The sequence below is a fragment of the Mytilus californianus genome, unplaced genomic scaffold (genome assembly GCF_021869535.1).
Source record: "Mytilus californianus isolate M0D057914Y unplaced genomic scaffold, xbMytCali1.0.p SCAF_14, whole genome shotgun sequence".
Classification (NCBI taxonomy): domain Eukaryota; kingdom Metazoa; phylum Mollusca; class Bivalvia; order Mytilida; family Mytilidae; genus Mytilus; species Mytilus californianus.
Genome location: NW_026262626.1, coordinates 36,778,789 through 36,799,619, shown reverse-complemented (window position 1 = coordinate 36,799,619; position 20,831 = coordinate 36,778,789). Strand labels below are relative to the sequence as shown.

The 20,831-nt window shown below is 31.6% G+C and overlaps 1 protein-coding gene across 10 annotated transcripts in view; it reads right to left on the bottom strand.

Annotated features, from left to right (window-relative positions):
- LOC127724635 (E3 ubiquitin-protein ligase rnf213-alpha-like) overlaps positions 1-20,831 on the bottom strand; it is a 1,011,139-nt gene that overhangs the window by 137,564 nt on the left and 852,744 nt on the right. For all 10 annotated transcript variants that reach the window (XM_052231639.1, XM_052231642.1, XM_052231640.1 and 7 more), the window contains 3 exons: positions 14,270-14,471; positions 11,499-11,557; positions 9,228-9,528 (listed from right to left, as the gene is read on the bottom strand). In XM_052231639.1, coding sequence (XP_052087599.1) covers positions 9,228-9,528; positions 11,499-11,557; positions 14,270-14,471 — 562 coding nt within the window. The remainder of the gene's footprint in view (positions 1-9,227; positions 9,529-11,498; positions 11,558-14,269; positions 14,472-20,831) is intronic.

The window sequence follows — 20,831 nt, the reverse complement described above, 5'->3', positions numbered from 1 at the left end:
CTTCAAAATAATCAGCAAAAATGAAAACAAATGGTAAAATTTTACATTTACGGGCAATAACTCAAATAATAAGTTGTCTGACAGTTTTGAAGTAAATGGACAGCAAGTAGATCTTAATATTCTAAACCTGATTTTCTGCCCCTGCCTGATTTTCTCTATTCATAGTGGTTTTCAAGATAATAGGCAAAACTTGCATTTTCCCCCTATTTTCTATGTTTGGCCATGTTGAACATCTTAGTTGAAATGCAGAGTTATCGAAAATATTTTTTGAACAAGATACCCCAATAATGATTTTGGCAAAGTTTGGTAAAATTTGGCTTTGTAATTTCAGAGGAAAAGAGTTAACGAACAACGTCGAAGCCAAGTGATTAGAAAAAGTGTGCTAAAAATGTGCACCTTCTACTACATTTGGTCTCTGGTGGAGAGGTGTCTAATTGGCAGTCATACCACATCTTCGTATTTTTATATCACAGACGATTCTTGATTTTTTAATTTACGCACAAATAATTTTTTTTATATGGAGCACTCTTTGTATTGATCTTCTCTATCTTAAATTCCCCAATCCTGGATGAAAAAAAAAATGGTCACAATGTTTCTGATGAGTTTTTAATTGCTCAGTTCAATGTCAAACGATAATAGGTTATTCATGCTGTTTGGTCCAAGTTACAATGTAGCCAATTGTTAGACATAGAAACCTTTATTTGTTGTTAGATCTAGAACTTCAGAGCAAACTCCAAAACAATTTGTCGATACCCTTTTTTTTTTGTATAAAACAAGGAATTTTTTTCTGTGACTGTTAATGACGTCTGTTCACTAAATCTATTGGATGTTGGGTGTGTACTGATTGATATTTTAGTCTTAGATACATGATATTTGTTTAATTGTTATTGACTTTACACAATCTGTCAGTAATTGTGAGTACTCTCAGATATGTACTTTATGCCTGTTATTGTTTTTAGGAATGTATATATACCATGCCGCTTCTGGTCTGTATTTTTGTCAGTTTGTTTTCTAATTTTTATCGACCTGACGGGCTAAGACCATTTTAACTGATTTTTATAGTTTGTTCTTTTGTTGTACTGTTATACCACTGTCCCAGGTTAGGAGAGGGTTGACGCCTTCAAACATGTTAAACCCCACCAAATTCTATATGTGCCTGTCCCAAGTCAGGAGTCTGTATTTTAGTTGCTGTTGTTGGTTCATGTCCGTCATATTTTTTTGACGTATATTGTTTTGCTATTAATAACGTTGTTAGTTTTCTCAATTGAATTGTTTTATATTTCGGGACCTTTTATAACCAGCATGGGTTTATTTCATTGTCGAAGGTCACCTATAATTGCTTACAACCACTTCATATGAACTTTTGGGGATATTTCTCTCATTGGCAAACATACAACATCTCCTTTTTGATATTTACTTAACAAAAGTCAAACATCAATTCGAAATATGCTATGTGAAGACTGATTTAATCCTTTCGACTATAATTAAAGTATTTATATATTTCCCTATGATTTTTAGGAATAAAGAGCTGATTGACAATAGACATATTTATAAATTTTAAACTGTACACACTGTACCATAGTGACCAGACGTCGGACCTGAATTTGACCGTAGACTTTCGGTATTAAATAGAGGCATAATCTGTTACACAATGTACCAAGATTGTTGATGAGTAGGCAGATTTTTAGGTAATAAAAAGACATTGCTTTATCTTTCAGACATGACATTATTTTAGGGAAATCCATGTTTTCGCTTAGATTTATATCATAATATCATTATTTGTTTGGTTTCATTCTTAAAAAATTGAAAGTGCTCATAATCAAAGTTTGTGTACTATCATTACTTAAATAAAAACAAGAAGTATCAATATAGTTAAGTGTTCTTGTCATGACATTAGCTGTCTGATAAACTTATGATATTTAAGGAAATTTGTCACATATCTGTGTTGTGAAGTTGCAGTCTCTCTAGTGTACACTGCAGTTTTAAGGATTATCTCCATTGCCTTTCTTTACATAGTTATACCATGTTTAATAAAATGCGGGGCGCAACATGATACGACCGCAGAGGTCGAACCCTGAACAGCTAAGGCAAGTTTGGATATTTTATTTAAGCATTTGACACAGTATATGCTTCTGACACAGAATGAATGTGATAAAAGAACTGCAAAATTTGAAATTGGACTTTCACCTATTATGATCCAATATCTAAAATTCAAATTCACGTTTAGATTCAGTATATCCAAGTACACCTTGAATTTAATTTATTTATTTATTAACGGACAATATTAGCTTAGTTTTTAAATGAGTTCTGAAAATTAATTTATATAGAATAACAAATAAACGTATCAAATTACAAAAAGCCAAAATATCATTAATCATTAATACAGTGTCTTTACAAAATCTATAAAACTTACCTTTGATTATATTTCAAAATATCTAATAATGAACAGTAAACTTTAAACTATATCAATACATAATTTTTAAAATAAGAATTTGATGCTTTGTCTATTTTTGAAATATGAGCCTACTAACAATTTCTATTTATTGTGCAATACAGCTCTGAATTTGTATTGTGATTAAATATTTGACATAGCATAGGTTTCTCACACAGAATGAATGTTTTCTAAGAACTTAAAAATTTGAAATTGGACATTTACCTATTATGGTCAAATATTCAAAATCTAAATACATTGTTTAATTCAGCATTTCAAAGAATCCATAGAATTCTAAGAAAGCAAGTAACTTTTAATTTTGGACCCTTTAGACCATAATTAGGACCAATTTGATAACAGAGCCCTTAATCAAAAATCTAAATACACAGTTAGATTTGTTATGTCAAAGAGCCAATATATTCAATATTTGGTGAAAGCAAATAACTTTTACTTTTAGACCCTTTGGGCCTTAATAAGGACTAACTTGAAAACTGGGCCCAAATTTAAAATCTAAATACATGTTGAGATTCAGCATATCAAACAAAATTATACTAAATTTAATTTTGGACTATAATAACTTCATGTGGAATAATTTGAACACTGAGACTAAAATCGAAAATCTAAATTACGGTTAGATTCAGCATATCAAAGAACCCCAAGAATTCAAACTACCTCAATGTAGACCAATTTGAAAGCGGGGCCCAATATCCAATATCGTAAAACACGGTTAGGTTTAGCATTTTAAAGAACCCCAAGAATTCAAGACTTTGAAATAAATATAATTGAAATTGTTGAAAGAATAAGCAATTTATGCAAAGTATTAAAAAAGTATTGTTTTTTTTTTCCTTTTGCCTAAACGGAGAGGGCAAAAACCCCAAAAACCAATCCCAACCTTCCTTTTGACGTATGGCACCTTCTGGTACAGTTTCACAAAGATCCATACACTTATACACAAGTTACTGTCCTGAAACGTGCTTATTTTTTGGCCTCTTGTTGGCCCCTTATTCCTAAACAGTTACGACAATTACCCCAAAATCAATCCCAACCTTACTTTAGTAATATGGAACCTTGTGTTACGATTTCATAGAGATCCATAAACTCATTCTCAAATTATTGTCTCAAAACCACATATCTTCGGACAATGACGACAACCACAACGTCATAACATTTTGCAGTTGTATAGTCAATATCTATGCCAAGGTTGTTGGGAATAAGTTTATTAAACCACTCATCCTAGAATAGATGTATTTTTGGTTGTTGTGTTATTTGTTTGCTGTTATTGATTTATTCATTATAACCTGTCCTTCGTTAAATACTGTTTAAATAACACCAAATTTTAAGTGGTGACAGTAGACTCTTTGGATCCAGTGTTGGGTGTGATAAGGTACAGGCATGTAAGTTTACTATAATTAATAGCTGGTATCATAATTAACTTTTCTAAAAATCAATTGCAATATACATGTTTATGGTAGAATTATAAACAGACAGAAAGAAGAAATAAAAACATGTCTACTTCAAATATTTATCATTAATTTTTTAAGTTAATATTTTGAACAGTTTCTTTCAAAATAATGTGATTAAAATGTTTCACACTTTTTTACATTGTATATACTCAAATATCAGACAACTTAACTTCTCAGCTCAATCTATTATTCTTATTTTTATAATTTGCTTTGTTTGTCTTATATTCATCAGGAAACATTTTTTTCTTATTTCTTGTTCTGTGGTCTTCTTTCAATCCATTCCTCAATATTTCGTATATTGGAAAATAAACATCATTTGTAGATAAAGTACATGTAAAAGAACATAGGGATGAATTCAGTTATATGTAAATAGTTCTCAATGTCTGTTGAACAAGCTAAAACTTTATCCAAAAAATCACGTCTTCCTCTCACATGAACCATCATTATGTATGTGAAACCTGAAATTAAAGTTCAGAATAATTTTCCAAAAAAAATAAAGTCAGTGCAAAATATAACTCATCTTTAAAATGTACAAGTAATAAGGAATGGGTAAACAAATATATTTCGATTTTTAACTAAGAAATCTTCACAGACAATCCATTTTCATCTACATTCGTTTGTACATTTGTATCATAAAGGTATCAGTGTATAACATGGTATCAACACAATCAATGACACCTGAATTGCTGAAAAAGTGAGTTGTTATTTTCTTATTGACTATCTGCGCCATAATCCATTATTTATTCATTAAAATAATATCACTTACCTTATTTAGCTAGTATTCTCGGTAAACTGTGGGTAAAATAAAACATACAATGTTGAAAGTAATATACATGTAAGTACATAACATTGTAAAACAATCAGGATGTTTCTTGATCTTCAATCAGTTAATACAATAAGTTATTATTAAATGTACATACAAATCAATAAAATTTTATCACATTTAAAAAGGTGGATCTCTGTTAGTAGTCACCAAAATCTAATAAAATCTCAATCAAGTTTGTAAAGCCGTTATATAACATTCCCAAACCATCAGATACACTATCATGACTATATACCCTCACTTTATGCAAATAATATTGGGAAGGTGTATGAAAAAAAATTAAAGCAGCCAGGAAATTTTCTATTTTACTACCCTTAAAGGGTGCATCAATGTTGTTTCCTTGTTGGTTGGGCAGCGGTATATTTTTTTTGATTGAATGATAGATTCTAAATTTCTTATATAGGCAATTCAATGTTCATGTACATTATTCAGAATTTCATACCTCTAACAGAGTACACAAATTTTTTTTTTTAAATATTTTTAATAGGGTAAAAGTGTTGAGAAGGTACATGTGTAGTTATTTTAATTCATTTTATCTTTTTAAGGGGGTACATTTGTAGCTTCACAGGTGGGGTCAGAATGGGTAAACAAAATTTGTGAAAGGTACTTACTTCTTGAATTTTATGTGTTTTAACAAGTGAAATACAAAACAGAGTTGATTAGTGAATAATGTACTTGCATGTACAAACTAAGGCTAACTGAATTTTTTTCTTAATTTCAATAATAATTATTTTGTAGCTTATCGATGTCCACGAAATAAAACATGTAAATGTATGTGCAAGTACATTTGTATGCTTTATAAAATATAACAGTACCTTAAAAATGGAAGTACACAATCCATTATACTGTAGGGAGCCCTAGGATCATTTTTATCCCAACAATTACTTTTTTAGACTTATGACAAACTAAAAGTGTTTCTGAAGTTGATGTGATCTGTCAAGACTGTTTTATATCTTTTTGGAAATTTCGTTTACAATGCATCTCTGTCATGTCTCTTCATGACTTTAATGTTTATTTGTGTGCTGCGAAATCTTCAAGTATGGTTTTGCTTTTATGCTGTTATGGCATTTATTGTCTGGAGATATATGTTGGTAGTGAGAGAGGTTTTTACAATTATAGAACTTTTTTGGCAATACCACATTATCAATTCAGACTGCATTTATGTACATGTAAATTAGAGTCACATTTTGTCAATTTATCTTTCTTAATCTTAGTGTTTGTATGTTTACCTAGCCCCCATCCCCCCAGGGTTTACAGATGTACTTTTTTGTAACCACGAATTGGCAATTACAGTAAACATAAAATTTACTTCATTTTACAAGATCACAGTCTCTGGAATTTTTATAGATAAATCATAAGAAAAAGGCTGCTGGGAGTGGTGATGTAAAAATAATACTCTGTAACAATATTACACTGGAACTTAAAAGGGTTTTCATATCAGTTGAGTACATTTTCTCAATATAAATCTATCCTTCACAGGAAGAATAATGAATTAAACATTAAATTATTACCATTAGTCAATGATCCATGTTGATCCTTCCATTTTTGATGACTGGTTACTCCTCTAAATGCTCTCCTTTTTCAATTGGAAAGGCGGTTGAATACAAGGTTTCCCTGTTTTTTCGATGAAAAATGCACACAACCAAAAGAAAGGTAAGTAGTGAAATACCATACATGACCTAACGACGACTCACGAAAACGTCCTCACAAGTTATGTCATGCTTTCTTATTGTGAAATTTTCCTTTGTCATGTTGGTACTTAAAACCTTGTTAATTCATTTTTCTTTAATGATATGCAAATTATATGTTCCAATTTTCTTGTCTGATTGACTTGTTCTCGTGGGGAAATCGTTGATAAAGTCATGATTAATTGAAAACTACAACAAGTTGAATTCTCCTAGACAGATCAACATGTCACTGGAAAAGTTGTGACAGGACTTGTCTTTGTCTAAATAAATTCAAATATATCTCTACATCATGCACAGTATATTCTCAAAAGGAATACGAAAGCCCGTTAAGGTACAAATGACATAAAACTGTGTATTATCAAATGAAACACAGCAGACGAAAAATGTTTTAAAAAAGGAGTGAGTAAAAATAAACATTGCAGTTCCGGAGAGAATGAAGAGAGTCTTTTTACTATTAATTTCTTTTTATTGACTATGAACCATCCTGTACTTTCATAAGAAGAAAGAAAATGGAACAGAAATGTTTTAATTCCATTAAGATAATGACTTTGAATGTTTATCAAGTCACATGGGAACTCTTTTTATGTGAGAGGGGGTTATCTTTCTTAGAAAGAGTTATCTTTCTTAGATCATGTTTACTCCAAAATAAAACCAAATTTACTCAAAACCAGTACAAGGCTACAAATTATTTTTTCATGTGTCTTAAAGAAAATTATTCTCTCTAGTTTGGATTTAATTATTGGCCTTAAAACGTCCGATCTTTGGAGAAAATAGTGAAATTTCTATACTAGAATAAGTAGGAAAAGCTCATATTTTCCATACACTCAATATAGCACCAAAAAAAAATATACTGTTTTAATGGTCTAATATTATAAATTCAGTACTAACTTCACAAGATCTTTCAATACAAAAAGTAAAATAGATTTTTGTGATACACTGTGTATCACTATTCATCATTTTGCATGATTTTAAGCCATACATGCCAAACTGCTACTTAAGTAGGTATTTGAGTCATGGGATGGTTTTGATAAAATCTTTGGAAAACTGGAGATAAATCATTTAGATATAGTCATTAAACTATTGTTGAACAAATTGACATACAATTATATGTATATCTGTAGATTTCAAATGTTATCAAATGAAATAGTAAATGGATCAAATAAGAGAGTTTAATGTTATTTTCTGCCTTGAAACAACATAAAGAGAAAAAAGTTTTTGTATTGAATATAGGTTCTATTAATATCCCCAGTCTTTGTACTTTTTTCTGATTATAAAATGATTACAATATTTGTAGAAACCTTTAACTTTAACAAGTAAACGTAAGAACTTATTGTTTGAAAAGTGTACTTCTTTAGAAGTTCCATCCTATATGACCATGCATTAGTTGTTATATTAATTGATTATAGATGCTTGATCGATCGCTACCAAAATCACAAAATGAGATGGTTTCGCTTTCATTGCCACATATAGTTATTCCATTATCTCATATGCGATACTTTCTGAAAACATCAATTTGTCATTTACAAAAGGGAAAAATACCTCTCATATGGAATGTCTATATGGCTTCGGTCAAAATTATTGAACAGTACATCCTGAGGATATAACGAGTAATTATTGAAAAAATACATCGATGTCTTTTATGGTTGCTAAGAAGTAGTCATAACAAGATAGAAGAACAGAGTTCCAATGCCCTACGCGTTGTTTATATTTCATCTATCCAAGGTACAAGGGCAATAAATAATAAAAAAACACTTTTTTGTTCTTTAAATATTTTTTTTAAATATCTAAGAGAAATAAAGGTTTCAGAGTGAAAGAAGTGCGATTTTCGTTATTATTTCCAAGGGGCATAACTCGTTCAAAATATTTGATGAAATATTGATCAATCTTTGATATAAGGTTCTGAAGAATCTGGCAGGATTTGTACAAATGAGAGTTTTAACGATGCAATTTTCAATATAATAAATGTTTCAGAAGAGCATAACTCTTTTAAAAATAATTGATTGGCAATGATTTTTAAACTGGTCCAAGACGTTTCTGACATATACCTATGATATACGTTTCATAAAAATCTGACAAGAATTGTACAGATACGGACGGACGGAGAGACGGACAAACTGACGTACGGACGGACGGTAAGACGGACGAACGGACAGACGGTGTTTCTATGTCCACGGCAACGCGTTACGCGTAGGACAAAATCCGTGTGATGTGTGAAACAGGAAGATATCATAAATTACAATAACTTTCCGATCTTATAGACCAAAATTATAATCTAAACGTTGCGAACAAAAAAACTGCGCACAAAAATAAGCTGAAGAAAACAAAATTGATTAAAACCGCTTGCTTATACAGAACAATTGAAGGACTTTTCACGCATATGTAAAATCTATCAATAAGAAAAGGAGGTTGGAAATTAGAATTTTCGAAATTAAATCAATGTCGGTTATAGATACAGCTTATCCTACACTGATTCCAAAACTAATTTGTTGTTTTTGTACTTTTTTAATGTAAAAATGAAGGTAATTCGAAACTTTCGTTTACTCAAAATAATTTCTGTTGTAAACTGACAACCTACATTACAGAGATTCAAAAATTATATGTAATTTAAAAACAAAAAAGAGGTTACATTTTCTTGTTCCTGGTATCTAAATCTCTAATCCGATTTGATATGATAGGTCACTTTACACTGATTTGATTTAAAGATCGCTTCTAGATGCTTTAAGAAAACGCCATTTTTAGTTTACAAGATGTCAATCTGTTTTAATCAGGGTTAATACCTTTATGGCTGTTTAACATAAGAAATGCCATGGAAAAAGATGTACCTGAATATATTTTTCTGTTCCCCATTTATCCAATCTTGCTTCTTTTAATTCATGACACACTGCGTTTGAAACACTTTTCAGAGCTTGTGATGGAACAAATCCTAAGTCTTGCTCTCTGGTGTTTGTTGACGACAACAGCTTATAAAACCAATCAGCAATAACTAGAAAACATTCAGATGTGGCAATCCAAAACTTTGTTCTATGTTTTAAGTCTGTTGACTGAGGTAGAAAACCAAAAACTCTGTACGCTACATCTGTTCCTATTTTGTAAGATCGTTCTGCATCATCTAAAGACAAATGCCTACACGCAAATAACAAAACGTACTATTATCGATTTTGGTTAAACCCATAACATAATCACAAAGATGTAATATTTTCATATAAATATAAAGGTTAAATGGAAAAAGCAGTGCACTAAACGAGAAACTGATAATAACATATCGTTCTTATAGTGCATTGCACTCAAATACCATAAGAATTATAAAGTAGCATCATATCGGACACAGATCAAATAAGCTGCAGAAAAGCATGTAATGAAAATGAGTATCGCCATAAATATCTGTTTCAATTTCAAATTTATTTCTATATTACATGTTTACTCCGAAATCAACGCATTATATTTTTATGTATCATAGCAAGGTTTTTATTCGTTTACCTTTAGTTACTGTAAACCAACTTATTTTCGCAGATATTTTATTTCGCGTTTAAACCTTTCTAGACCACTTCACGGCTATTAAATTTCGCGATTTTTTAATTAACTTGATGTAGTTTAGTAAGGAAAGATCCAAGTTTTACATATTTGCGACGATTTATATTCGCGTTAATTTTCTACTCGCGAAAGTCGTGAAAACAAGTTGGTTAACATTACTCTTTTCTTTCTTTTGACGCTCGATGATTAATTACATTTTCTGTAATTTAAAACGGTTTGTACAAAATGTAGAATGATACTATGCGGATGCAAATATGCATTGGAAGATTTACATCAAAGAAGTATAAACAACTATATACATTCTTATTTAGTGTTCAATTGTATATTTCATGCATATTCAGAACGAATGAAGTCTCCGCGGTGGTGTTTTGGTAATGGGATAATATCGGATATTTCATTTATTTGTTTGAGTACTTATTTTGTCGCAGTGTAAATCTAGCCCACCTTATTATATTTTTTAATGTGACAACTACTTAACACCATCAATCTATTCTGAATAGAAGTGGTACGATAAAATCGAAAAACAAAGAATGAGCAACACGAGACCAACCAAAACCCTGGAGTTAAACGTTTCGTCCATATCAAATGTCCTACGGTAATTGTTACATGCAGGGGCTACCTCTTTTGTATTGTTAAATTTGCACATGACTATTTAAATTGAGAATGGAAATGGGGAACGTGTCAAGGGATTACAACCCGACCAAAGAGCAGAAAACAGTGCAATGCCACCAATTGGTCTTCAACACAGCAAAAACATCCCGCACCCGGAAGCGGGCCTAAGATGGCCAATAAACGAAAGTGTGTACTAGTTAAGTGAAAATGGACGCCACACTAAACTCTAAAACATATAAATAAACTAATAGACTGAAATTAAAAAAACATATAAGACTAATAAAAGCCAGAGGCTCCTGACTTGGGAAAGGCGCAAAAATACGGCGAATTAAACATGTTTTGTGAGATCTCAACCCTCCCATTTACCTCTAAACAAAGTAGAATAAACAAACACACAACAAAACACACAGTAAAACTCAGTTTAAAAGAAGTCCGAGTCCGGTGTCAGTATAGGTAATAGAAGAAACTAAACAAAATGACAAAGATACATAAATTAACAAAGGACTACTAGCAGTTACTAACATGCCAGCTCCTGACCTCATTTAAACTGATTGAAAGATCATATGAATATCAAGCATAATCCCTTTTGTTAGGGATTAGTATCATACCATTATAAAATATATGAGAAGAACATAACCCGTATTATGCCAACAACTGGTTTTAGAATAAATCAGTTTATATTGTTTGTGTTATACAGGTTCAAGTGAAACATTCTTATATTTAATTCGATCTTGATCATAATATTATAAAATAATGATATGTGATAAAATGTTTACCCATGTACAAATCATTGTATCAAAGTTCTTAATATGGTATTAAATGTTAACGATTATTGCAGTTCTTGTACATTGAACATGTTATACTGTTCCTGTTTTCAAAAACCTAATTGTTGTTCTATATTTTTCATTTATGTCCTTTGAAAATAAATAATTTAAACTAAATATACTTACTTGTTGGAGTATGACTTGCATGCAGATTCTGAAACCAGGGAAAATAGTGTCTTGAAATTCTGTGTAAAAGAAAAGTGTAAAGAAGATAAAGTGCTTGCTGATGTTTGCACGGAAAAATGTCTTCATTTACATCGATTATATAACATGGAAGTAAATATACAAATCATCAATGAGTTAAAATGTTTTGATTACATGGTCGATCATATATCTTTTCATATTTGAGCTTTCGATTGCAATTCGAATTGCTTAACTATTTAGTCATTTATTTTGGTTTCTATATCGGTTTGATTAATTAATATATCCAGCACAGATAAGTACAATATTTAACGATATGTGATGTAATTGAGTTCTGCATTCTACACCAGACAAACCGAGGGCATCTTCGCTAGCCAAGGGTTACGATCTGACCTTACTGTTCTCACTGGCAGATTTAGTCAGAATTGTGGATTCATCAGGTTTTGATTTCCATTTGTCGCAGCTGTAACTGGATGCAGCTATTTAAAAGACGTCTGTGAGATGAAACGTGTTAATGTTGTAAATGTAAATAAACAATAACCGTGTGCAGATTATCAACTAGTGTTCATCTCGAAAAGAAAGAACGATATTAAGTGACACTTTAAAAGTTCTTAACCAACTGATTGAAGTTCGTGGGAATGTTCCTCATGCAAATGCTGGAATGGGCAACGTATATTTGCGCTCTCTGCTTCATTAAATTTGCTAACATGGCAAACGTTGGACACGATTATTTTTACACTTCCATACTGCAGAGTTCAAGTGCTGCAATTGGTCAAGAATGGTGTAGTCGGAGTGGGCGTGGCTTCTATCTGTCGCGAGCTGGCACAACACTGTATATATATTTTCTATCTTTATCTGCCAATAGTGAATGGTACGGGGTCGTTGACTAGCGTAGATGAACCGAGAGATACCGAGGGAAAATACATGAGTACTTAAACGGTAGTCTCAAAAAGACCGAAAAAAGTATTGGTAGATATGCATACATGAATATTGGATAAAAGCTAAACCTTAATCTGTCTTTAATGTTACATATCTAGATGTTTATGAAATGCTTTAGAACGTTTATTCTTTTTTCCTAGTTAATATATCATTGTGCCTACGGATAAGGTATTCAACCATTGTATGGCATGATTAGTCTTACACTATTTCAAAGACGAACTTAAGGACTATATATATAATTGGGCGCCCGCTATCATGTTTAGCCACGCCACATTCTGTATGTGCCTGTCCCAAGTAAGGAGCCTGTAATTCAGTGGTGGTCGTTTTGTTGCTGTGTTACATATTTGTTTTTAGTTCATTATTTTGTACAGAAGTTAGGCTGTTAGTTTTCTGGTTTGAATTGTTTTACATTTGTCATTCCGGGCCTTTTATAACTGACTATGCGGTATGGGCTTTGCTCATTGTTGAAAGCCGTACGGTGACCTATTGTCATTAATTTCTGTGTCATTTGGTCTCTTGTGGAGAGTTTTCTCATTGGCAATCATACCACATCTTCTTTTATATATATATAAAAATCAGAGATGAAGTGCCATCGTTTGCAATTTATCTATCAATGTATTTTGGCTTTGTTGAGTTGTCGTTGCCATTTTCAATTTATTCGTAAAATCTTTCTTCTACATTGTAAAGGCATTTATTCTCTTAACATCGTAATTTAGCAATCTAAATATGGCAAATTACGATGTATCACGTCAGTCTATTACGTTTATGAAGGGGAAAAAGAAAAATTGAAGCACATTAAAATCCTGGGTTTTGTATCAATTTTAATGAAATGGAACAGGTCCTCTCTTCAACCTCAAAAAAGGTGTATTTGTTTAATACACTGCTTCCTGCTTTTAATTCCTTAATTCTGTAAGCAGAACAATATCGCTTGTTTATGAATATGTAGGGTTCAATAAAACCATTAATATAAATCAGGTATATAATAAAACCAGTGAAAACCTTCAGCAATGTTAAACCTATTTCTGCTAAGAAAAAGGAAGGACCTAATTATTACAGCAAATCATCAAATCAATAAAGATTTTCAGAGTCTTTTGTATTATCTTTTATTTGTTTGCTTCTCCTCTGAGTTTTGACTACCAAAAGCAAACCAAACTGATAAATATACACCCTTAGATATTCGAAGAGAAAAATCGAGCTATCAAGGTCTGTTTGTTTTGCCTTATATCGTAATCGAAAATTTAGAAAACATTATAAAACCAAGATACCAAATGACTGTGGAAAAGTTGATCTTATATGGCTATAACTTGAAGGTCTTTTTTTATTATTTATGTCTTCACGTGAATTGTTCTTCTTTATCAACATGATCAATGTCTTTCAAATCTGAATCTTTGAGTGGTTCTGATTTAATAAAACTAGAAAAGCGCTTTGGACACATATAATTGGTAAAGTGTTCTATTTGCAAAGATGAAAGTAATTATTCATTAACTATTTTTCTTTACAAACATTACATCTTTAAGTTTTAGATACGATATACGTAAATCTTGAAATCGAAATATGGAAGACAATACATGGTATTATTTTGCACATTAATATAACAAACGTTTTTAGTAATATCTTCATACTTTTTTATTATTTTATTTACAATTTTCTCTGTACTGTTTAACTACCTTTAAATACTACAGCTATATTAACTTTACTTATCTTTTTCAAAGCTGCAATCTTTAACAACCATGGAAATGATTCCAGTGTTTATATTACTTCATTTATAATTTAAAATATTAACTAGGACATAAAACTAAAATGGTATCTGTCTATACCTGCATGTGACTAGCGGTTAGATAATTATTTTTGACCTCTGTTGGGATGAAGTAGTCAACTGCTGCAAGCATAACATCAACAGGAATGCATAAGTTTTCTTTCATATTTAAGAAATCTGTAAACGACATGCTGGCAACAAGTGTCCTTGGCAGAAGATAGTCCAACTCAAAATATGGTATCAACCCTAGCACCTCTTTATCACTAGATAACAAATTAAATTATAGTTAGAAAAATGTAACATGCAATTATACATATCACATCATATAGATAAGAATCTATAACATTCTTCATACATAGTTTGTGAGTATTGTAATTCATATACACTTCTACAGTCTGTATAGCAATATTCTAGCAGCGCCTGCATATAGAGTATTTATCTCCCAAGTGATACGATATTCAAGGGCTTACATTTCATAATATCGATTTCCTTGACAGAACATTTTGATCCCACAAGGAACATTCAAACCAAGAGTTTCGGTGGTTAAATTGGAATGATCCTTTCTTAAATTAATTAGGACGCCATCACTGTATGGAATATCTGTTTCATAAATGACGAATAATATGTTCCAATTGACTAAACCACAATCCCCTTCCTTTTCCCTGAACATGACATACCGAATTAAACTTATCAGCGGGTTTGTACTTACATGAACAATACATTACATTTCGGCGGTTGGACCTTTTGGAAACGGTGACTATCATATTGCAGTAAAGGGAGGTACGAATAACCATCAATTCCTATCGAAAAAAAAGTTACATGTGGTGACCTGCGATGTATGATTTCGCTTGAGCGTTCCTGGTGGGGGAAAATACAGAAAAGAGCTTTGGACGCATGAAATTTATAACGTGTTTTTTTCTTCTTCCAAAATCAGCTACTAAATTTATTTTAATTTCATGAATCTTATAAAAAGTTGCCTGTTATATGACGCAGTTATCAATCTTTCTAAACATGTTATTACTTTTTAAGTTGTACATGTTGTAAACACAACTGGTTCACTGTCACCCTAATAAAGACACTTTTAAGAATCCATCTCGTTATCTTATGCTTGTTTGGTCAGCGAACTCAACATTCAAGACAACATGACCCCTTCGAAGTCCTGGAACACTAATGTATAATAAATTGTGAATATCAGTTAAAAACTGTTTGACTCCTAAAACTGTAATGCATAAATCAGCTAGCAAAATTACCAATGACATAAGTCGATCTAAAAGTACTAACAGTTACAGATTGCAAGCCCGGAAATGTAAATATGTGTTGATTATAAAATGTGCGCACATGTATCTAACCGCATTTGTAACATTTACTCAAGAAATAAAATCAATGCATCAATATTCAATGATTTACTGTTAATGAAAAAATACAGCTCTCAAATATGTTATTTGTTATTAAATCAATAACTGAAAAATATATATAAATTTATTTCAAGATACTTTTGGAAAAGGTAAAAATTAAGATCACTGATGCATTTTTCTGATAGCACTTTGTCATCTTTCCGTAGAATTTTATCAAATGGAATTTATGAGGACCCATCTTCAAGAAAAAATATGATTACATTTAACTGAATCAGTTAATTTTTTTATATCTTGTCTTTAATTATAATGATGCATGGAATCTAGGAAGAACCCGTGCAAACGTATGCGCAATTTAACGTCATTGCTCTTAAATTGTTTTTTTTTTTCAAAAACGATTGGCGTTTAACTTATGAAACGTATAAAAACGGACATGTACGGAATATTTGATTGAAGTTTTGTTAAGTAGGGTGATCTTTTTAGTTTTATGACCAACTTATGATTGCAAGGGGATATTATATTTACTGGTCTGTGCATCCATCCGTCCTTCCGTTCTGTTTAAAATATAAAACGTTTAAAACTTTATTCCAAATTAATTTGACCCGAATTTAGTGGTGCACTGAACATGGAAATATGATCATGTGAAGGGGCATGGTGTCTTAAGGCCACACACTCTTGTTGCAAATGTTTTGATTAATACACGTACATGTATATGTTATTTCCATATTCATAACTGTCTCTTTGGTCGCGCGCTCGCCTCGACAGTAACCCCTCAAAGGGAAATGGGGGAATAGAAATATGGTCACTATTGGTCTTGTTCCGATCGGAAGTTTAACCATTGCCAAAGTGGGGAGTTCGTTTGGTTGTGCGTGCGGGCTGTGCAAGTAAGCAGCCCCCCGGTCAGAGTGGGAACGTTAAATCCGATGCCTTTCGTAGAGAGAATGCCGCGCTCTCTACACGTTAATTATGCATGAAATATTTGACACTGGACGTTAAGCAATCAACTATCAATCAATCGACAGTAGCGTAATTTGAATTTTATTTCTGGTGAGGCAAATAATTTGAATCTTGGCAGTCAAAGCCTCACCTTTGTTAAAAGACGTCAATGCCAATAGGGAGTGGACGTTTAATTGAAAATATGAATCGCAAAATAGGTGTAGGTGATCATACTCTTGATAGGTCATACGCTAGCAAAAATATCCTGTCTATGAAAAGTCCAGATTTGTGGCATTCTATCATGAAATAATATGTTTCTACTGCGCATTAATTCAATATATTTCAAGGAAACTGCTGGTTTAATGTTTAATTCTCAGTATTCAGTTGCAGACAGGTCCTGATCAAAACAAAAATAATTGACATATTAAATGTATGACCTCCTCTATTATGCTTTTGTACAGATTTGGGGATATTAAGTTTAAGATGCACTATGTCTTTGAACTTTATACTTTTAGCTTTTTTCAAAATGTATGCATGATAATAACTGGGTGAACTATTAAGTCTTGCTTATATTAACGAAGATAGAAGAGTACTACATAAAATGTAGGAATGCCAAGTGTCTGCTGGAAATTTTGTCCACCAAAAGTCACAAGTTCGTTTTCAAAAAAAAATCAAGCATCATATCAGTTTCACAGTTATGACCACTTGTTTGAATCAGTTTTTTGCGAGTTATACTTTAATAGAAAAACAAAGGATATGGGATATTCATCCATGACACAAAATCAGTACATGCACAGAAAAATTTAAAAAAAAAAACACACACACAAAGCAAAGGAACAGCGCTTTTATTGCTGTTCTTTATCTCCAAGTCACAATGAGGTCTTCAACACGGAGCAAAAAAACTTTCACCTCACTGCAGGTTTAAGACGGCCCCGAGCACCGGCTTGAGCGGAATTCTTTGCAAAAATAATTTGGATAGACTTTATAAGATGTAACACTTTGTATGTTACTTAAAAAAGATATTAGCATCTAACATATTCATTTTATGAAAGAAAGTTTTAAAGACGTTAATAATGAGGAATGAGTGAGTAAAGAGTAAAACAGTCAACGTTTTGAACCGTCGTCACTCAGTATACTTTATACTATGACGTACAAGGTATATAATTCTCTTTATCTCTCTTTTTTAATGGTCAAATATTTGGTGAGGCGGTTGCCTCATTGCGCCAATGAACAGCACTGCTCGAGTGCGGGAAGTCTTGGGCTCGATCCTCGCACGTTTCAGATCGAAGATTGGCTGCCTTTCTGTCAAGCACGCAATATTTAGGAGTTAGAGGAAAGATTGGTCGGTCCGGGGTCAAACTCATGTGACCGGGTAGGATGACATGTCTTCCTACGGTTTGGTTTGGTTCATATTCATCTTCTCGTCCTTAATATGAATACGTAAAATACATATGCAACGAACACTTATATATATGTCCCTACATCCTATTAAATCTTATAATTTTTGTTCCACTTCTAACGTTGCCTATACCCCCCCCCCCCCCCCCCCCCCCTTTTCATTATCCTGAATCCGCATCTAGCAACGAAATCTTATTATATTATGTTGTTCAATGTTTCTTACCTTACACATTTCCGTTAATGATTTATTCAGTAAAATGAATTCGGTGACCCCCTTTTACTTGTTTATCAATAAAATATATACTATAAGTTAATTTACTTCAAGGGATATAAAAAAATTGCCTAAAAATGTCTTTTCTTTTTGGACTCCGATAGAATTCCCCTTAAACAAATTAATACAGAACAATCCATAATCGATTACACCTTAATTCTAAAATCAATATATATATATATAGGGATTTTTTTATCAAAATATTTTGATATAAATGAAAAATACATTTGTTTAGAAATTAAATGGAAGCGATAGTTTTATCTCAATTTTCAACTTTTATAAAGAGACAGATTCTGACAAACTCTGGGGCCTGGTTTTCGAAAGTATCGTAAGATATGTCATAAGATATATCTTAGGACACATCTTATGACCATCTTATGACTATCATATGATCTGTCATAGAATGTAAATCAAAGCTGTCTTAAGATAGTCATACCTTTGATGCTCTTATGACTGTATATAAATTAAAAAATGATAAAAAGAAATATAAGAATAATAAGTATGAACATAATAGTTATTACGATTCTTATTATTTACGAATATTTTATTTTTTTATTTTTGCATTATAATAAACATGAAATTATATATGAGAACACATGGAAAAAGAATTAAAATCTGAGTTGATCTGAGTTTGTTTAAATTTAGTTTGTATATATGATAAAAATCTTGAACTTCGCGTTTACGTATTATCATACATGAAGTATTATTTGATTGTGAATACATTTAAGATTCAGTACATCGAGCACCCGCTTAACGAAATGCCCGTGCAAATACGTAAATAAAGTACTATATAAGGAAAGAAATAATGTGTATAGTTATTATACAAAATCATGAGTAAGAAAAGGAGTCCAAATTTTACGTCGAAGGAGATTCAAATTTTAATTGCAAAATGGAGAAGAACAAATCTTTACTATTTAGCCTTCTGAGCAACACAGTTATTATTTTTATTGTAATGAACATAAAATTATACATGAAAAGTAATTAAAATTTTAGTTGATAATCATAAAACCATCATAAGTCATGTCGCGAGGTGTTGAAGTTTACGACAAGGTTATGATATATCGTAACTTGGGACACTTTCGAAAACATTTCTTACGACTATGACATGTCATAAGACCATCATAAGACATGTCTTAGTCATAAGATACTTTCGAAAACCAGACCCGACGGTTTCGATATTTCTGAAATTGTAAGAAAAATATCCTTCTAAATATTTCCCCCGCAACAAATATAATAAAAAGACAGATAAACTATAAAGAAAGACAAAAAAAAGTGTAAAGAGGCGTTCATCTGCAAAGTATATTGACAAATAATTGTCATAATCAAAACCGTAATAGATAACTACTCAAATCGTACGTATGATAGGTATGGGATACGTGTGTTTATACGTGATCTTGTGTCCGTGAATAAAGGCGGGAATCTTATAAACCACGTGATGAATAAAAATTCAAGATTTCTATAATTTTTTGTTAAAATAAAATTATTTTTAAAGGAAGAAAATTCCAGTTTGTAATTTTAAAAGTCTTGGAATACTTTGTTTAAACTCGAGCGACGTATTTAATCAAATTCAATGGTTAGCAATAACCAGTCCCATTAGGTCCGTCCGTCGAGTAACGTATGTATGTAATTTTTTTTTAAATCTCTATTATGTCATAAGTATCACATCAAACACAAAACAAAAACAATGTTTTTCAAAATATATTGCTGTGGGTTAGTGATAACAATTGAAAACAATACCGCAATTCTCAATGTCAAAGACTTTGTTCTAAAATTACTGGCATTTGTAATGTCATTGAACTCCGTTTGGTCATACTAGTAAATAAACTCATTATTGATCCCATGCCAGACGCGCGTTTCGTCTAAAAATGACTTATCATTATGTTCTTTTTATTTTTCTTTGTATATTTTTAACCTCTACTGTTAAGTGAATTATTGTAATATCCTTTTGGGCGCTGATCGGTATTTATACATCCCGCCATTGTTTTATTGTGCTATGGTATTTTTTTGTAAACTTGTCTTTCATTTTGCATATGTGCTTTGTCTATAGAGTGTCTATATGCCATTTTGCTTTTCTATTTTGAAATAGTTATTTGTTATGATGTGATTAAGATTGTAATACAATGTTGACTGCTGTACCCCATTTTTTACCATTTTTACATATCATGACTGTTTGTTTTGTTCACACATTGATGTCAATCTAATGAAATTGGATGCGACTGTCATACAAGTGAGAGGTTTGGTGTGCTTTAAGACAAGGCTTAATTCATCATTTCCAACATAAGGAAATGCCTGTACCAAATTAGAATATGATAGTTGTTCTCCATTTGTTTGATTTGTTTGAGCTTTTGATTTTGCCTATGATAACAGACTTTCCATTTTCAATTTTCCTTTCAATTTGGTATTTTTGTTATTTTACTTTATACAGTGATGCACTCGTTTCTTATATTTCTGGTATATCATTTTATTCTAAATATATAAATGTGCTAATTCTGATGTTAACGTATTAGCTCACAGCATTATTGCCTGCAGTGGACGTGTAAACCAAACCTGAATCAAGAATTTGAATCTCATTAGTACCCGGTGATGCAGTATTATGTAAAATTACTGGGCATGTTGATTTTAAGTTATTTTTTTTAAATTGTTGTTTGTAGGTCCGTAGTTTAGGT